Source organism: Chelonia mydas, chromosome 3 (assembly GCF_015237465.2).
Source record: "Chelonia mydas isolate rCheMyd1 chromosome 3, rCheMyd1.pri.v2, whole genome shotgun sequence".
NCBI classification, from domain to species: domain Eukaryota; kingdom Metazoa; phylum Chordata; order Testudines; family Cheloniidae; genus Chelonia; species Chelonia mydas.
Window position 1 is genome coordinate 16918853 of NC_057851.1, and position 19030 is coordinate 16937882.

General features: G+C 43.7%; 2 protein-coding genes across 6 annotated transcripts in view; both read left to right on the forward strand.

Moving 5' to 3' along the window:
• LOC102939517 (WD repeat and coiled coil containing) overlaps positions 1–1525 on the forward strand; it is a 30898-nt gene extending 29373 nt beyond the window's left edge. The window contains exon 3 of the mRNA XM_007061439.3: positions 524–1525. Within this exon, the coding sequence (XP_007061501.2) occupies positions 524–690 (167 nt within the window). The 3' untranslated portion in view covers positions 691–1525. The remainder of the gene's footprint in view (positions 1–523) is intronic.
• A 1323-nt stretch (positions 1526–2848) lies between these two features.
• The window catches only part of LOC102937504 (WD repeat and coiled-coil-containing protein), a 29261-nt gene continuing 13079 nt past the window's right edge, over positions 2849–19030 (forward strand). Inside the window, exons 1-3 of one of the 5 annotated variants that reach the window (XM_043542195.1) lie at positions 2849–2920; positions 9322–9416; positions 10307–10476. The gene's annotated coding sequence lies outside the window, so the exon portion shown is untranslated. Of the gene's footprint in view, positions 2921–9321; positions 9417–10306; positions 10477–16193; positions 16453–19030 lie in introns of those variants that run through there. The other 4 variants (XM_037893963.2, XR_006289344.1, XM_037893965.2 and 1 more) reach the window with 4 other exon arrangements.

A 19030-nucleotide genomic window follows, 5' to 3' on the forward strand; every position in this document is an offset into this window, starting at 1 on the left:
TTTAGAGCTGCTGAACAGTGCTAGATTGAAAGCCCTAGAGATGGAAGTTTCTATTTATCTCCAAAACAAATATAGCACAGGTAGTTTCTTAACATTGTATTTTAATTTTTGTCATTCCTTCATCATTTGGGAGGAGGGAATGAGCAGATGGAGGAGCAGAAGTAGATGGCATTGGAGCACAGGTTAGCTGTGGAAGGCTAGACAAAAAAGTTTTGAGGAGGAAAGTGGGGGTGCTTAGGGGGCATCGACATAATGAAAAACAAATTCAGTTTTTGCTGATCGCTAAGCAGGGTTAGTAAAAATGCCTGAGTCCTTTGTACACTAGGACTTTGATTAATGTTACCATTGAGGAAGCATCACTTACGGTGGATTGCCAGATATGAATTCTGCTAGTATAGAAAAGGTTTTAATGCAGAGGAAAAGGAAGGGTAATATGCTGGACGTCCTATTTTAAAGTGTGATTGTATATTGTATGTAAGCACATCAGTACATTCATTTTCTTTAATGCTCAATTTCTTTACAGGTTCTTCTTGGATTGTTCTCACTGCAGACAGTGAAGGCTTTGTTCCATTAATGTTCAAAGCAAAGCAAGAGATAATCATAAGGGATGGAAGTGACAGTTCAGAAGCCTGTGGAAGTCACTCCTGCAAAAACAGCATTTCTATGCAACCACCAAGCAGTGTGACATAATTTCAGGATGAAGAATGAGAATGCCCTTCTGTTATGAGACAATAAAAAAAGACATTCTGCAGTATCAGAAACTGCATGACTGGAAAACTGTCTCCCATACATTCAGTGCATTGAAACTGTAATACATGTGGCACAGTTCCACAGTAGTTAGAGTCTATCTGGGCTTCCGTGGTCCGTTCTGCAGGATCAGATCTAGATTCATGTCTGTTTCATCTGACACTAATAATGCTTGTGGCAGGATTTGAGCAGTGGGTGAGGAAAAACTGTTCCTCTGTAGCTGGTACTTTAATTCTGTTCAAGATATTCTTGGAGTGGCAAGTTAAAATCATGTGATGACAATAATGGATAAATATCAAGAGTAGGTGGGGCAACTCAGCAGTAACAGGTACACATTTTGCACTAAAAGCTGGTGTTACTGAAGGAAGTTTTTTAAAGTTCATTTCTGTTTATTAACATACACAGAAAGCAATCACTTTTTTGGCTTGGCAAGAGCTTGCTGCTCCAGTGGATCCTAGAGAAACTTGCACTATTTTGGAGAAATACGTGATTTTTATGTGAAGATGCATGACTGTTAAAAGAGCTCTGTCAGTGTCTCATCTGGCATGAGGATCTGTATAGTGGAACCCAGGAAAACAACTATTTAGCATGCAACAAAGAAAAAAAATAACAAGGTAAAGCAAGGATCAAAGACATCTGAAGACACTATTACATATTACAAGCACATCCTGGGAGCAGTTGGACAGATTTGTGGGAGCTCAAACGATTATGAGGATGAGAGAAGGAACAACAAAGGAACTGAATAAACTCACTGTTTTTTCCAGGAAGTAGGGAGTGAAGGGTGAAGTGTTATAGTCCATTCTGTGTGTGGGCTCCTGTTTGTCATACTGGGTATGCACTGACAGAAAGTATGGAGAGGCATACCTGTTTCATCCTTCATTCCTTGAGTGCAAAGGATGAATTTTTATGTAATCTTTTTCCTACAAGTTTTAGTCCTTAAATCTGTTAAAAGCATTTATCATCACAGTTTGAATCTTTGTCTTTGTGAATATCTCTGAGAAGTGTTTTTCCTGCACCTTGGGAACCATGGTAACATTGTTTATATAGCAGACATATGGTAAAATCTATGTGATAAACTGCATTTATCATACAACTCATTTCACTTGCAGTCTCCCCATTAATGAATCTCCTCCTGGGACTTATTCTAACATTCCACAGTGCTGCGCAATAAAAGACATGTTTCTTTCTATTCCCCCAAAGTGTGGGATTTCTTTTTCAAAATTACATAGGCCCATGGCTCAAGATGGGCAATAATCAGTCTTCTGCCAATGAGAGATGTTAGGATATAGATATACAGGCCTGTCTGCAAAGGCCTATACTTTAAGAAGTTAGGTATATGTTTATTATTTAGCTAGTTATAGAGGTATAAAAGAAAGAATCAAAATCACTGTCTGCCTGTATAAGGCCTTTTCTCACTGTGACATCTGAGGCCCTGTTCTTAGGCTAAGGCCTTTGGCTAAGCAGCAGAGGCAGCCATAAGCTGGGAAGCGAACGGTCACATCCTTACATTCCAAACTGGTCACATTGAAATAAGGTGCTATTGGGCTGTTAGGAATACAATCCTGTCCTGATAATGCCTATCACCTCCAGAGAAAGGGAAGTGCCTAGAAGACGTAAAAGGAAACTTAGTTTGATAGCATCCTGTCTGGCAAGAACTTACTTATCAATAGCTGGAATGTGAATTCCTCATTTATTTCAGGAGCTTCTAACAAAGTGGCTGATGCACTCTCTGGTGAAAGCTTTCCAAAATCTACTGGTTAAAATTGTCCTTAAGATGTGGAAAATATTCTTAGTCTTTATACAGTTAATAGTATATTTAGAGATGCATGTGTCTTATTAACTCTGTTTTCTCCTAGAGCTCCAGGAAGAAATCACAGCCAGTGTTTCACCCTATCTGTGATTTGGGGGGGGTGTCATAAATATAAAGGGAAGGGTGACCATCTTTCTGTATACAGTGCTATAAAATCCCTCCTGGCCAGAGGCAAAATCCTTTCACCTGTAAAGGGTTAAGAAGCTAAGGTAACCCCGCTGGCACCTGACCCAAAATGGCCAATGAGGGGACAAGATTCTTTCAAATCTGGAGGGGGGGACAAAGGGTTTTGTCTGTCTGTCTGTATGATACCTTTGCCGGGAACAGATCAAGGATGCAAGCCTTCCAACTCCTGTAAAGTTAGTAAGTAATCTAGCTAGAATATGCATTAGATTTTCTTTTGTTTTTTGGCTTGTGAAATTTGCTGTGCTGGAGGGAATGTGTAGTCCTGTTTTTGTAACTTAAGGTTTTGCCTAGAGGGATTCTCTGTGTTTTGAATCTGATTACCCTGTAAAGTATTTACCATCCTGATTTTAAAGAGGTGATTCTTTTATCTTTTCTTTAAATAAAATTCTTCTTTTAAGAACCTGATTGATTTTTCATTGTTTTTACGATCCAAGGGTTTGGGTCTGTGTTCACCTGTAGCAATTGGTGAGGATATTATTATTAAGCCTTCCCCAGGAAAGGGGTTGTAGGGATTGGGGGAAGAGGTCTCAAAGTGGTCTCTTTCCCTGTTCTTTGTTTAAATCGCTTGATGGTGGCAGTGTATCAGGTTTTTAACCTAAGCTGGTTCCCCAGGCAACAAAGAAATCTGTGCCTTGGGGAAGTTTTTAACATAAGCTGGTAAGAATAAGCTTAGGGGTCTTTCATGCAGGTCCCCACATCTGTACCCTAGAGGTCAGAGTGGGGAAGGAACCTTGAAACCTCTCATTTTATTTGTTGTTCTATCACTGTAGTCCCCATTTCCCTATTGTCTGTATAATCTCTGTCTGATTCTGTGATCATTTCTGTCTGCTGTATAATTAATTTGCTAGGTGTAAACTAATTAAGGTGGTGGGATATAATTGGTTAAATATGTTACAATATGTTAGGATTGGTTAGTTAAATTTCAATAAAATGATTGGTTAAGCAGAACTCAAGTTTTACTATATAGTCTGCAGTCAATCAGGAAGAAAAGGGGGGAATGGGAATGGGGGTGGGGGAATTGGAATCATGTTTTGCTAAAGGGGGGAATGGGAACAGGGACACAGGCAAGTTTCTGTGGTGTCAGAGCTGGGAAGGGGGACATTAAGGAAGGAAATTGGAATCATTGCTTGCTGGAAGTTCACCCCAATAAACATTGAATTGTTTGCACCTTTGGACTTCGGGTATTGTTGCTCTCTGTTCATGCAAGAAGGACCAGGGAAGTGAGCGGGTGAAGGAATAAGCCCCCTAACAAAAGATTTAAGGTTCAATATCACATGGCTTATCAGGGCCAGCAATGGAAGCCTTAAACCATCAATTTAAAGGTAAGAATTTCTCTACCCCTTTCCCAGTAGCATATGGCTAATACTGGTAGGCCACAAGATCTTGGACTTTAAAATCCCAGCATTGCTGGGGGGAAAAAAGTATGTAAAAATAATTTTAGGTAATTTTTAGAGATTTTTAAAATGCGGCCTCTCCAAGTCCAGTACCGTTGTACTCTTATACTAAGGTAGTCTCTGCCCTTTAACACTGGGTAAAGGGGCCAAAGCTGCATATAGGGCTCTAAAAATCTCATCCAGCTGGGGGCCAATTCCTTGAGAGCAGCCAATTCCTTGAGAGGCTTTCTGAGGACTCTTTACAAGCCCTGGTATAGGAGATGTGTTGGGTGTGGGGCTGGAAGCAGGAAGTGTGTGTCAACAGCTGGCCCGTAGCATGCAGCACTGTGGAAATTCCAGGCAGCAGTGCAGTCCACAGGGCAGCCCAGGGAGGCAGCTGTAACTTAGACAGGCTCCCTAATTTACACCAGGGGCCACTCCACCCACCAGAACAACCAGGGGTCAAGAAGGCACAAAGATGCTTTAAAGCCACCTTAGCAGTACCCATTCCTCCTGGGCTGCAAGTTCTATGCTGCACCTCTTAGAATAGCAAAACCAATGAGGGGTCCTTGTGGCACTTTAGAGACCAACAAATTTATTTGGGCATAAGCTTTCATGGGCTAAAACCCACTTCATCAGATGCAGGGAGTGGAACATACATTGGGAGGTATAAATACACAGCATATGAAAAGATGGGAGTTGCCTTATCAAGCATGTGTGGTGGGGTCAGTGCTAACGAGCCAATTCAATTTAAGTTGGAAGTAGGCAATTCTCAACAGTTGACCAAAAGGAGTGGAAGTCACTTTTGTAGTGTTAATGAGGCCAGTGTAAACAAGGTGGCCCATTTCAAACAACTGACACGAAGATGTGAGTATTTAGCAAGGGGAAATTAGTTTTTGTAAAAACAAGGAGGAGTACTTGTGAATAGCAGTATCATCGTTGCACTGCCAGAAAAGGGTGATCTTACTCCATGCACTCACTGGAGAGATACTGTGCTGTTATTAGACCTGGGCAAAGTACTGGCTACTGTTATGCTGAATAGAATGAACAAGACAGTGGATGAAATGTTACGAGAAGAATAGGCTTGGAGATCATGTTGCGAACAGATACTCACTCTTCAACAGATCATCAGCAAAGCTACTGTTTGGCAAAGCCCCATCTTAATCAACTTTAAGAAAGAACAAGATAGTATCCACAGAGAGACACTGTGGAATATTGCTAGCAGTTAATACCAGACAAGCTGATCAACATAATAAGGAGTTGATATGATGGAAGCAGATGTGCAGTAAGATCAAATACCGGGCTGGGTGAGTGGTTTGATATTATAACTGAAGTTATAAGGGTGTGTATTATCACCAATCCTTTTTGCATTAGCTATACACTGTGTGATGAGCAACAAAAGGTGTAAAATGGGATAGTGGAGATGAGTTACATAATGTTGGCTTTGCCGACAACATTGCTTTACTAAGTACGAATTATTGCCCTCATGTCAGAGAGAGAAGAGCAAGCAGCCAAAATTGGATTGAAAGTAAATGCAGATAAAGCCAAAATTATGAAGATAGGAACTTGGACAACAGATGCAAAGGTGTATGTGAATGGAAAATAAATCGAAGGGGTAGAAGAGTTCTGTAACCAGGAAGTGTGATGACATTTGAAGGTGGCTAAGATAAAGATTTCATAAGAGATTAGGAAAAGCAAACACCACTTTTGAAAGGATTAACAACATCTGGTCAAACAGAAGTCTCCACATCAAACTAAAGGTCAGATTATACCATGGAATTGTACTGAGCATGCTACTGTACAGAGCAAAGACATGGCCAGTGATAGTGGCTAACAAAAAAAGATTGGAGGCTGGCTGTAATGGGAGCCCTCATCCCTAGAGTGCCTCCTGGCAGCTCAGAGCAGTGCCACCTTTGCATCCCTGCCTCAGTTTCCCCTGAATGAGGGTTTTAATAAATCCAATAAAGCTTATATCTTGAACAGCAGGACCTAGTTTATTCAACCCCAAAGACAGAACATCACACAAATAGGCCTCCCCCTCACCTTCTCTATCTTCAGGGAGGAGGGGCTGAGTAACCCTTAGAAAACCTAAAATGTAGCATTCACATAGTGCAGTCCTCTAGTGTAGGTAGACCGTAACAGATGTTACTCAAGTTGAACATATGAGCTGCTTTTCCATTACCTCACACAAAAGAGCACTGCACACACACACACACGGTTGTGGGTTAGTGATTTTGTGCCTTTGATTTTTTACCAACCTGAGGTCATTCCACAATGTCTCAGATTCACTTTGCTGAGATTTACTTTTCCCCCTGGTGTTGTCATCTATTAGAGAATTGCCAGTATCTTGCTGTTACTGACATTTGGATGCGCTTACTGCAATACAACCTCTTTTTGCAGGCAGCCAAAATTGTCCTTGAACTTTATGTCTCCACTATTATTTGACACATACGTATCAGCAGCCAGGTGTGATCAAATGTTTGGTGGCATGTGGTGCCAATACTTCAGTATTGGCACAGAAAGACTTCCTGCAGAGGAGATGACATTTGCAATGTTATGAAAACTTGCCACCGAAAACCATCCGTGCCTGACAACCTATGTCCTTTGGCAAGGATCCATCCAACTTGTCAGCAGACACCATGCTATCTTAACAGACGAGAGTGAATGCAGCCAAGAAAGGAATATATCTCAGTGTAATACTAGACACAAAACTGATTCATAGCTCCAGAAAAAAGGCAAACCAGAATTTCACATTAGAGACCCCAATCATTTCCTTTAAATCAAACTAAGACTTAAACATTTACAAACAGGAAAAACATTAATGGCTTGTAAGAAGGCAACATACTAAGAGAATGTAACATCCTATGGAGATATTTGTGATAATTTTGTTAACTTTCAGAAGAAAAGGAATGAAAAGTTCGACATGATAAAAGGCACTAGCCATATAATTGAATTTTAGTCTTCTGTAATGATTACTTTTCACAACAGGAAAATCCTTTTGTTACAAACTGTTCGCTCTTTAAAGACTAACGCATTTATTTGGGTATCAGCTTTCGTGGGCTAAAACCCACTTCATCAGATGGATGGAGTGAAAAGTACGGTAGGCAGGTATATATATGTTACAGCACATGAAAAGATGGGAGTTGCCTTACCAAGTTGGGGGTCAGTGCTAACGGGGCCAATTCAATCATTGACCCCACACTTGGTAAGGCAACTCCCATCTTTTCATGTGCTGTAATATATATACCTGCCTACCGTATTTTTCACTCCATGCATCTGATGAAGTGGGTTTTAGCCCACGAAAGCTGATGCCCAAATAAATTTGTTAGTCTCTAAGGTGCCACAAGGATTCCTCCTTGTTTTTGCTGATACAGACGAACACAGCTACCCCTCTGAAACCTGTTCACTCTTTGTTTCATATATTTCTGAGTTTTGGGAAAGTGGCTTGTACCTCTTTGTTCAGTTGCTCTGAAACATAAAAGAACCCTCTTAGAATTCTATGATCCTCTCTCTGAAACATGAGGGTTCAAATCTTGGCTGCTAACCAATCATCAGCAGGTGTTCTTAAATTACATACAAGTATTGTTGTGCTGTGAGGTACTGGTGATTACATCAACCTCTTTGAGACTGGGTGTGAGCACACCCTTCAATTAACATAACTGTGAAGAGAATCACAAGCCCCACAGCTAAGAAAAAAGGGGTTGTGAAAAATGTGAACCCACCAGGTAGTTTTGGCTGGAGTGGAGGGGTTTTGTTGAGTATCTTTTGGGCAAGCGTTTGCATGACTGCGAGGGACAGCAGAAAGAGAGAGACTTAGGGCCTGAGCAAGAAAGCCAAGCAAGCAGCCTGTAAGTATGGTGAGACCCTTGAGAACTCTAGAGAGCGATCGAGGTTGGAGGTGATGGCTGAATGCAGCATCAGCCTGTAAACTAAGAAACTGTTCCTTTGGTTTTGGTCCCTCCTGTGTTTGGAAGAGGACTTTGTATGTTCCTTGTAAGTAAGCAAGGTTGCATCAAAGAAAACACCAGACTCCATCAGCAATTTCTACACCCAACCAGGACATGCCCAGGGACCCAAACTTTGACTAGTCACCGGAGTCAACATGGGATAACAGTATATCTAATGTGTCCATCACTGTTATGTTCCCTATGTGGCACTTCCAGCCCAGCTTCATGCCCAAAATTATTTTCACTGAATTAATAATTTAAACAAATAAAAACAAGCCTACTGATATTAAGTTTTAACATTTTTTCCAAACAGCCTTTATTTGGGGCCTAAACTACCTGACAGTGCCCCTGTAAACTCTCCCTTCAGATGTAATGGCAGGCACTCACCCTAGGAGCCCCAGTGTGGAACCGCAGTTAAATTTCTGCCTCTGTTTCCCAAGTTCAATGCAGTTTGTATACAGCCTTCAGGGAAGAGGGGTAGTGTATGGTATGGTATGTAAACAAGCCTTCTTCTGCTGTAAGTCCTCAGGCTTCTCCACTGCCTGCAGCTTTGCAGTCTCTCCCCTGTTAATTCAGGGTATCTCCCAAGCCTTCCTGCCCAGAGAGCTTTACAGTCTCTCTCCTCTGGTGCGTTCTCTCTTTGTGTACTGGGCACAGTTTCTCTCCCCAAGAGGCATGACTGGAAATAGCTTCCTACCCAGCTTCCCCAAGGAGTTCTCTCCCCAAGAGCTTCCCCTCTCTGTTCTGGGCTCCTGCTTGAGCCCACATAACCCTTTAAAAGTGTTCCTTAACTATTTAGCTACCACCCAGCTACTTATCCAATTAACCATCCACAGGTGGATCAGGGTTGGTTCACTCTCTTTGGTGGAGCCTGTCACAGGGAGGCTGGGAGCCTGAACCATGACACAGGGTAGATTATAATGGTAACTTGAAAATGCACCTGATTTATGAGGTAATAACCATATCCTGGCTAATAAGCTCAAAGAATATAATGATGATGACGTTAACAGGAATCATTCTCAAGTTATTATTGTGCTGAAATTTTAAACATTCAAATTTACAACAAAAGTGAAGAAAAAATATGTATAAATCACAAAACTGGACTAGGTACCTGCAGTGTGGTACTGTAAAAAAATGTTAAATAACCTTTTTATTCTTTCCTTCCCCTCTATTCCTTCCTCGATTACCTCTCTCCTGCCCCTCCCCCAGGATCTCATCTATAACTTCTCCTTTCCCTAACCTTTTTTCTTCCCTACAGGTCAGCATGGCTCTTCTCACCCCAACTGCTGCATATTTTTATTTATGTTGTGATTCAAAACTGATTCGAGATGAAGAAGCTGTAAACCACACAATGTAGGTAATTTAAATAATGAAAACACAAATTTATGATCGTTATTGTGTGAACCAGAACTTTGTTAAATTACAGGTATTGAGGGATGAGTGGAAGGTTAGAGCCAATGTCAAAATTCCCATTGACTAAATGTGAGAGAGATTATTATTATTTATCAAAGACAAAATGTGTGCTGGGACTGAGTCTGAACATGGGAAATGAGTTCCACTGTTTTTGTTTTTTAAACAGTATTTCAATTGCCCCATTTTTTCCTTCTCTTTCACTTAAATCTTGGGAATTTTCAGCATCAGCTGAAGGTCAGAAGAAACTGAGGCATCATCTATGTTGTTGGCAAACAGATTAAAAATTCTGAAGAGAAGAACCAAGGGGAGCAGAGAGATTTACTTATTTGCAGTACAATTGTTAAGAAATAACCATAGTGATTATGCAAATCACTGCTGTCTGACTGGCTAACAATGGCTGCCAGCCAATCAGAGTACAGGGATTCACATACGGTATTGTAATTGTGAAATAACCATTCAGTGGTTATGCAAATAATATACTCATAACCAGAATTCAGGGAATTGCATAACTGAGAAACAATGTTGTTATTAACTATATAGCATCTCAGCACTCCGGTAGGCTAAGACAATTCCATTTCAGTTTATTGATCTTACATCTGATATAATTTCAATTGTAAATATACTGTAATGTTTGTTATGACATACGATAATGTTTATACCATTTAAATATTTTATAATGTTTATGTTAAATATTTTATAATGTTTGTTTTGTGGGGTCTTTGATTCATCCATATATGACTTTGTTTTACAGTTCTGCATTTAAGATATTGTATATGTTAAAAAAATAAAAATATTTTGAATTTTTAAACTGAATACTCATATAATTGTAGATAGAAGAAGAAGAAGAAAGAAATACCTAATATGAAGACATCTACTGGCACACAGTTAAAATGAGGTCTCCCCGCCTGAAGAAACAAAATGTTCTAAAACCTTAATTGCTGAATATTACCATTAACATTCAATCTAAGGATACATCAAACCGTTGTTTTGGAGAATACAGGTATGCAAATTATCTAAGCACAATTCACTGTAAGGTTACAGAAATATGATTGTACTCATGAATTAGTTTCTCTCTCAACAAACTGATATTGACCAATAAAGCCCCCTAGTGGCTAAACACTACTTTAAATATAGGAAAAAAAACAGTACAGTAGAAATCTCTTAAATGCCTAGTGCTAAGAAACTTGCTAGGCTAGCTACACTTCCTGTTTAAACAAGTTAGCAAAAGTTTTCTTATTAATCAATGGCTTGAAAATACACATCAGTCCCCAACTGCACCAGTATCAATCTCACAAAACCATAACTTCTACACATTCTACTCTATTCTATTTAGGTTCTTATGACACTGTGGTATCTCGGCACCTTTCAGAGCTAAAACATAAACAAAGTGACAAGAATCTCTCAAACAGGTTTTGTCTCCATTCCTCCCATCCTGGGGAGAGATGGAAGAAACGAATGCATCTACTTAATTTCCTGTTCATCTCTGTGCCAGGATTGTTCTCTGTTGTTCATCTACAAATGTTTTGTCCTCTCTACTTTTAAAGGTGACCTGCAGAGGGGAAAACAAAATGGAGTTTGTACCCTTTTTGATGGTTTATGATAACCTGAAAAGTTGCGGGGGCGGTTTCTATGTGTGTTTGTGGAGAGGCAGGGTATGGAGGATATTTGAGGTTTCAGATTTTTTTTAACATTAGAAATTTATTTACTCACCTCAAGACTGGTTTATTGTAACTTATAGTATCTAGGTCTGAAAGCTGCTGCAATGAAGAATCACTATTTTGTGCAAAATATAGTAGCCCAACTCACTCCTTTGCTCTAATCCTTCCACTGCTTCCAGTCTATTTCCATTGCCAGTTCTCAGTTATGGAATGAGCTTGCTGAGGAGATCAGACTGGAGTTTGACCAGTTTCAAGTTGCACTGCAAGACCTTGCTGTTTGACAAATCTTTTCCACCATAGCCATATTAAGGGGAGGAGGAAACCCTCTTCCCTGCATTCATCTTGAGCACTCCTGCTGATCTCAGCTAAGCAATATGTCAGAAGGAAAGAGGTGACATGTCAAGTAGGAAGCACCCATGCTATTCTGAGCTTTCTAGGACAGAAATAACACTTTCTATTCCATCCAGTTGCCAATAGAATGTCATAGATAAAGTTTAAGGCCAGAAAGGACCAATAGATCATTTAGTTTGACAACCATTAAATTTCATGCAGTTACCCCTGTAGTGAGCCCAAAAACTCATGTGTGGCTAAAGCATATCTTTCAAAAAAAGGCATTGAGTCTTCACTGGAAGACATTCAGAGATGGAGAATCCATCACTTCTCTTGGTAATTTGTTCTAATTGTTAATCACAGTCACTTTTAGAAATTTGTGCCTTATTTCCAATTTGAATTTGTCTGGCTTCAGCTTTCAGCCATTGGTTCTTGTCATGCCGTACTCCACAAGGTTAAAGTGCCCTTTAGTATCCAGTATTTTCTCCCTGTATTTACACACTGTAATGAAATCACCTCTTGATCTTCTTTTTGATTAGCTATACAGATTGAGCTCTTTAAATCTCTCATTGAAAAGCATTTTCTCCAGTCGACAAGTTGTTTGTGTGGCTCTTTTCTGCACCCTCTCCAATTTTTCAACATAGCTTTTAAGATGTGGACACTAGAAGTGTACACAGTCTTCCAGTTTTGGTCTCACAGGTAAAATCACCTCCCTACTCACTATTGCCATTTATACATCCCCAGAATCACATTAGCCCTTTTAGCTACAGCATCACACTGGCTGGCAACTGATGGTGTTGCTTGTCCACTATGATTCCTAAATCCTTTTCAGAGGCACTGCTTTCCAGGATACAGTCCTGCATTCTGTAGGTATCACATGCATTCCTTGTTCCTAGATGCAGATACCCATCCTTGGATATGGTGAATCGGGGTAACCGTCCTGGGCCCCGGACTTTGGGGGGCACCGCAGGAGAGGGTGGAGAGGTGAGACGGGTGGACGAGTGGGGTGAGGAGGAGAACGGTAGGTGGGCAGGAGGGATAAGGAAGAGCCCCCCTACCAGAACATCCCCTCCCCCCAGCACCTCCTGCCCGCCAGCAGGCCCCCCCCGATCAGCACCTCCCACTTCTTCTCAGCGCCTACCGCAGATCAGATGTTTTGCCCACAGCATCAGGAGGCACTGGGGAGGAGGGGAGAGGAGTGAGGGCGCAGAGCGCTCAAGAGAGGGGGTGGAACTAGGTGGAGAAGAGGTGGGGTGTGAAGAGGCAGGGGTGGGAAAAAGCAGGGCAGGGGTGGGGCGTTGTGGGAAGGGGTGGAGTGGGGGCGGGAGCGGGGCGGGGCCAGGCAGAACACCCTCCAGCAGATTAGAAACTCGGCGCCTATGTCCTGGGACCCACACTCCCACAAGGGATGGCCCTGCCTAGATGTATAATGTTGCATTTGGCTGCATTAAAATTCCTTTTGTTAGAATGAGCCCATCTTACCAAGAAATCCAGATTGCTTTGTATGATTCCCCTGTCCTCATTATTTACCCCTCCACCAAACTTTGTGTCTCCCTATATTTTATCAGCATTGATTTTATATGTACTTCCAGATCATTGATGAAAATGGTGGTCACTGTAGAGCCCCACTAGAAACACTACCATTCAATAATGATCTGTAATCTTTGACTGTCAGCCAGTTCTTAATCCATTTAACACGTGCTTTCTAGATAATGTATATTGTTAAGTTTTTAATTAGAATGTTGTGCAATTCTAAGTCAAACACCTTACAAAGGATATTACATCTACATACTTACTTTTATCAGCCAAACTTTAATCTCTTGAAAAAATGTAAGCACATTCATTTGAGAAGACCTAGTTTCCATACACCATGCTGACTGGCTTTAATTATATTCCTAACCTTCAATTCATTATTAATTGAATCCTGTTTCAACTTTTCCATTACTTTCCCTGAGTTGGATGTTAGGCTAAACGCCCTATACTTACCTAGATCATCCTGCTTGCTGCTTTTAAATGTTGGCACAACATTAGCAGTCTGCCACTCCCCGGGTATATCCCTGGTATTCCAAGATTTATTAAAAATTCACATCTGTGGGCCTGAGATCTCCTCAGCCAGTTCTTTTAGGACACTTGGGTGCAAGTTATCCAGGCCTGCTAATATAAAAATGTTTATCCATAGTCAATCTGGTTTAACATCTTCCTCGGTTGCTAACAGACTGGAAAGTATTTTGTCATGTGATATAAGCACATCATCCTGCTTCTTGCCAAATACAGAACAAAAATAGTTATTGAACATGTCTGCCCTTTCAGCATCATTATTAATAATTTTACCATCTCCCTCTAGTAATGGGCCCATACCATTGCTAGGATTTCTTTTGTTCCTAAGAAACTTTAAAAAATCCTCCGTATTGTCCTTAGCTTTGCCAGCCAAGGATTTTTCCCTAATACAGTGGTTCCCAAACTTGTTCCACCGTTTGTGCAGGGAAAGCCCCTGGCGGGCCTGGCCGGTTTGTTTACCTGTCGTGTCTGCAGGTTCGGCCGATCGTGGCTCCCAGTGGCCGCAGTTCGCTGCTCCAGGCCAATGGGAGCTGCTGGAAGCGGCGCGGGCTGAGGGACGTACTGGCCGCCGCTTCCAGCAGCTCCCATTGGCTTGGAGCCGCGAACCGCGGCCACTGGGAGCCGTGAACCACGGCCACTGGGAGACGCGATCGCCGAACCTGTGGACACGGCAGGTAAACAAACTGGCCCGGCCCGCCAGGGACTTTCCCCGCACAAGCGGCGGAACAAGTTTGGGAACCACTGCTCTAATATCTCTAGCATCCCTTGTCAATTGTCTACATTTTGTAACTTCTAATTTGTATTAATTGCTATTTTTGCTTTTTTTCACTTGTGGTATATTGCTTTTTTATTTCTAATTGTTGCCTGCACTTTGCCATTGAACAAGGATAGACTTTTAGTCAAAGTTGTCCTGTTTCTTGGTTGTGGAATCATGGCTTTTTGGCTATCTAAACTTTTCTTTAAAAATTCCCAATATTCATTCACATTTTTCTCTCTAAAATCTTCATCCTAGTCAATTTTGCTCATAATTTTCCTCATCTTGGGGAAATTAGCTCTTTTGAAGCACTAAATGTATACTACTGGTTTGGCCTGTCCTTTGTTCTATCCTATTGAATGTAACCAGGTCACAATCACTGGTCATTTGGTAACCACCAACTTTTAGTCCAATGATTAATTCATTTTTATCCATCATAATGAGGTCCAAAATAGTTACCTCATAGTAGGCACAATAACTTTTGTTTTAGAAAATTATCATCTATAACTTTTAGAATAATGTTCTACTACTGGCTGCATGAGACCTCCAGCATATGTCTTCCTCCCAAGTTGAAGAAGCACATAGTAATGCTATTTTTCTTTCCACACATTACAGACAGGTGCTTAAGGAGTAACTCATTCTGTTCTCTAGTTGATTTGGCGGTAACAGACCCCCACCAGAAGACTCTCCTCGGCTGTTACCACATTGATTCATATGCATTACAGATCCTGGGGTTCTGATTTATCAGTAACTCTAAAACAAGTAATATCGTCTTTAATGTAGAGTGCCACCCTTTCACCCTTTACTTACTTTCTCCTTCCTGAACACGGCATAACCAGTGATTTTAACATCCCAATCATGCAACTCATCCCACCAGGTTTCAGTAATCCCAATTGTACCAAATTTCTTCTCATCAATGAGAATTTCCAATTTGTCTTCCTTGTTGCTCAGACTCCTAGCATTGGTATAGATTTTCTTCTCTTCACATTCTTTGCCATGTTGTTTCACTTTGTTCTCGATATGCTGAGTCTGTACCACATTTGCCTTCTTAGCATCCTCCTTTTCTGTTGCGAATTTAAGACCTTTTTTATGTCTGCCAGCACAGATGCCAAAGCAAAGATGTAACATGCTTGTGGCAAATTACTTAGCAATCGAGCTGCCCCGTTTTGGATTTGCTTCAGGTTTCAAAAGGCTGTAAAGTGTATTCTCTAGACTGCATTGAATCATTCCAGTCTAGAGATGACAAAGTTGCAAGGTCTACAACTGCAGGAAGTGTGGGTAAGACTTAAGTGTCTTTGTAGAGACCTTAGATGGCGCTATATAAGTATTATGTAATATTATGACTGAGGATTCAGGACCAAAGATGCTGCAATCCCTGTATTCCCCACTTTGCGTTAAAGGTGATCCAAAAAGGGGGAGAAATAAATTAGGTGTGTGTCCTTTTTTGCACTTTTATCTTGCATGAGATGCAATAAAAGAGTCCTGATGTTGTGTTCAACCCCCAGTACTGCACCACCAAGGCCTGTGTGCAGGGACCCGTAGTGCTCTCCTCTTGATGCAGCCTGTGAAGCGCCCACGGGAAACACAGGGAAATGTGAGGCGCGGGCAGGCTGGGGCGAGGCCAGGCCAGGGCGAGGCCAGGCGCTAGGCCTGGTCAGCACATGGAGGACCTAGGGCACTATGAGGCACTGCCCTGGGCTCTGGCACCATCCACCAGGGGCAGACAGGGCCCTAGGGCGGGAGCTTCAGGAGGGGAGAACCGGCCAAGCCCTTCAGCAGGGGGAGGCTGCTGTTTGTGTGATAGAGAGTAGCCCCGCCCCGCCCACTTCAGGAGCCAGGGGGCGGGTTACTGACCCCGGCTCCGCCCCTATGAGCCTCCGGGGTTGTGGGCGGGTGGGGGGGAAGGCACGCGCCCGCCCCATTGCATTCTGGGCGCTGTAGTTTTCCCCCGACGAGGAGTCCGTGACTCGATCACAGAGCTTCACGCAGGAGGCTAGAGTGCCACTAGGGGGCAAAGAAACGACGAGGGGTGGGGGTAGAGCGGCTAAGAGCCCCGGGGCGAGAGACCTCGTGCTGCGACTCAGTCCCCACTCCTCCGGCCGGAGCTGGGGCCTCGGTCTGCGGCTGCCAGCGCCGCCATTTCACCCGCTGGGAGCCGGGCCCAGCAGCCGCTCGGGTAAGAGGAGCCGCTGGCGGGCAGGTGCTCCGATGTCTGACCGCTCTCGAAAGCGCGGCGTGAGCGCGTGGGGGGCGGGAGGAGCGAGAAGGAGGAAAACGGGGTCATGGGCCCGCGCGGGAGTGGGAGGGAAGCGGGGCGGAAGGGAAATGATGGGAGGGGAAGCAGTGCGGGCGGGCCCGCGAAGGGGTGGGGAACAGAAGGCGGGCGGGCAGAGAAAGTAGCGTGGGCGGGCCGGGGGCGGACAGTGTGGGCGTGTAGTTCTGGGGGGGAGGTGCCAGGAGAGAGGAAACCCCTCCTACTGCCTGCCCACCCCCTGCTGTGAGGGGCCAGGGGGTTGCGAATCTGTCCGGTCCCTGCCAACTTCCCCTCCCTCTCCCCGATGCCCCAGGGGATATAGGCGGCATGGGGGTGGCCTACTTCAGGGTACAGCCCGGCAGCCAGTAGTCCCGTGATGGAGTACTAGGGCGAGGGGGTGTATCTCGCTCAGCGCGTGGGCTCTGTCCCCACCGCCCCGGCACCGACAGTCTGAGAAAGCGCTTGTGGGAAGGAGTCTCCCTCGCTGGCAGAGAGCTCGTCCCCAGGACAGTAACAGAGCCTCATAGTAGGCACAGGGACCAGGATCCTTGCCGTAGTAGGGCAGGGAAGGTGTGTTCTTGCCTGCTGTTCACAGACGCATGGGGGAATGGAGGCAGGGAGATGTAAAGACTGACACTGTCAAACACGGGAGCCTAAACTTGGGCACCATAACCCATATTTAGATACCTAAATAAGTACCCTGAATTCATATGCCTGACATCTCTGATTCCTCTTGGACTCTTTGGAAAAGGTGGGTGTTCAGCACCTCTGAAAATCAAACCATCAGTTTTACGCCGAAGGGCATTCTGTGCCAAAAAAAAAAAATTCTGCGCCAAAAAAAATAAAAATTCTGCACACAATATTGTAAAATTCTGCAAATTTTATTTATCAAATAAATGTGGAGGCTCCAGTATGGCATTGGGGAGCACAGACCACTGGCTGCACAGCAGTGGGAGATCACTGTGCAACTCCCCTTGAGACACAGACTCAGCAGTGAGGCCGCACCCAACCCTGACACACTGTAAGGACCAGGCCTGCTTCAGAAACACCCCAGGGCCCTTCCCCTCTGTGCTAGGTGCATCAGGTGTGGGTAGGCAGGCTCAGCAAGGCAGGATCCAAGGGTGGAGGGGCTTAGTGTGGGGTGTGGGGGGGATCTAGGTGTAGGTTGAGAGGGTTCTGTGTGGGGCAATCTGGGTGCGGGCGGCTCAGTGGGGGATCCGGATGTGAGGGGGATCTGGATGCACGGGGCTTCTTGGGTGTTTCTGGGTGCAGTGGTAATGGGACCCTGCAGGGGGTCCAGGTCAAGGTGGTTTGGGTTCAGCGCGGGGGTGAGGCTCTGCAGGAGGGTCTGGGTATGAGGGGGTCTGGATGAATGGGAGTTGGGCGGATAGAGGAGTAGCTCCCTGTACAGGGATCCCTCCCCCTGCAGCTGAGAAGTGATGGGTGCAGGAAGGGGGGTGGGGTGGGGTGAGTTTGCAGAGCTTCCTTCAGCTGGGAGAGAAATCTGGGGGTAGGTCTCACTGGGCCCTGGATGCCGTGCAAGGGAAGAGGAAGCCCTGTCTTCCCCAGCCCAGCCGGGACTAGCAGCTGAGCCTGGTACAGGGAAGGAGCCACCAGCCGAGTCTTCCACAGTCCTGCCTCCTGGTCCACAGTGACTTACCTCTCTGCTGTCTGCCCTGGGCCCCTAAAACATACTGCTGGGGAGGGTCTCATGACTGCTCTTGTGGTTTCCCTTTGTTTCCCTGTCAGAAAGTCATTTTTTTGCAGGGAAGCAAAGAAATGTGCAGGAGACATAAATTCTGCGCATGTGCAGTGGCACAGAATTCCCCCAGGAGTACAATTTAGGTGCCTGACTTTAGGCTTCCACATTTAAAAATGGTGGTCTAAGTTACTTAGTCAGGGTTACAGAGTCAGAGCTGGGGGTAGATTACAGGAGTTGCTAATCCTATGTCTTAATCTGTTGTATCATGCTCATTTTTAAAGTGGCAAAATAAATCTCAGATAGTTTGTCAGTATCTTACAATTATACAGTAGTGTTTATTATGAAGGATGACAGGTACAGGGAAGGAGATAAAACTAATGGGCCATTTTTTGTGCTACATTTTTTCAGGTCTGTTGATGATAGGTGAAAATTTCTTGTTTACCTCTGCAACAGTCTGAAATGTCCATATGGTATAGGTGGCTTATTATATCTGCCTGGCTGTTAGCATCTCTCTTGCAAGAGGTACCTGTCAATATCCCCTACCAGAGTTTCCATGTAATGCAGAGTATTTAAGAATGAGCAGCTAGCAGTTTTAGTCTTACTGGTTAATGATAGTCACGTAGCAAGACTGAGGTCAGTTTTACCTGAATTCTGAGAAGGTGGAAGGTTAGGTAGATTAGTAGAGCTAGATGGTTGCTGCTGCTTCCTAGTATCTAAGGCAGTGGAATGGGAACGGTGAACCACGGCCACTGGGAGTTGCGGGTGGGCAGCCATGCCTGCGAACAGTCAATGTAAACA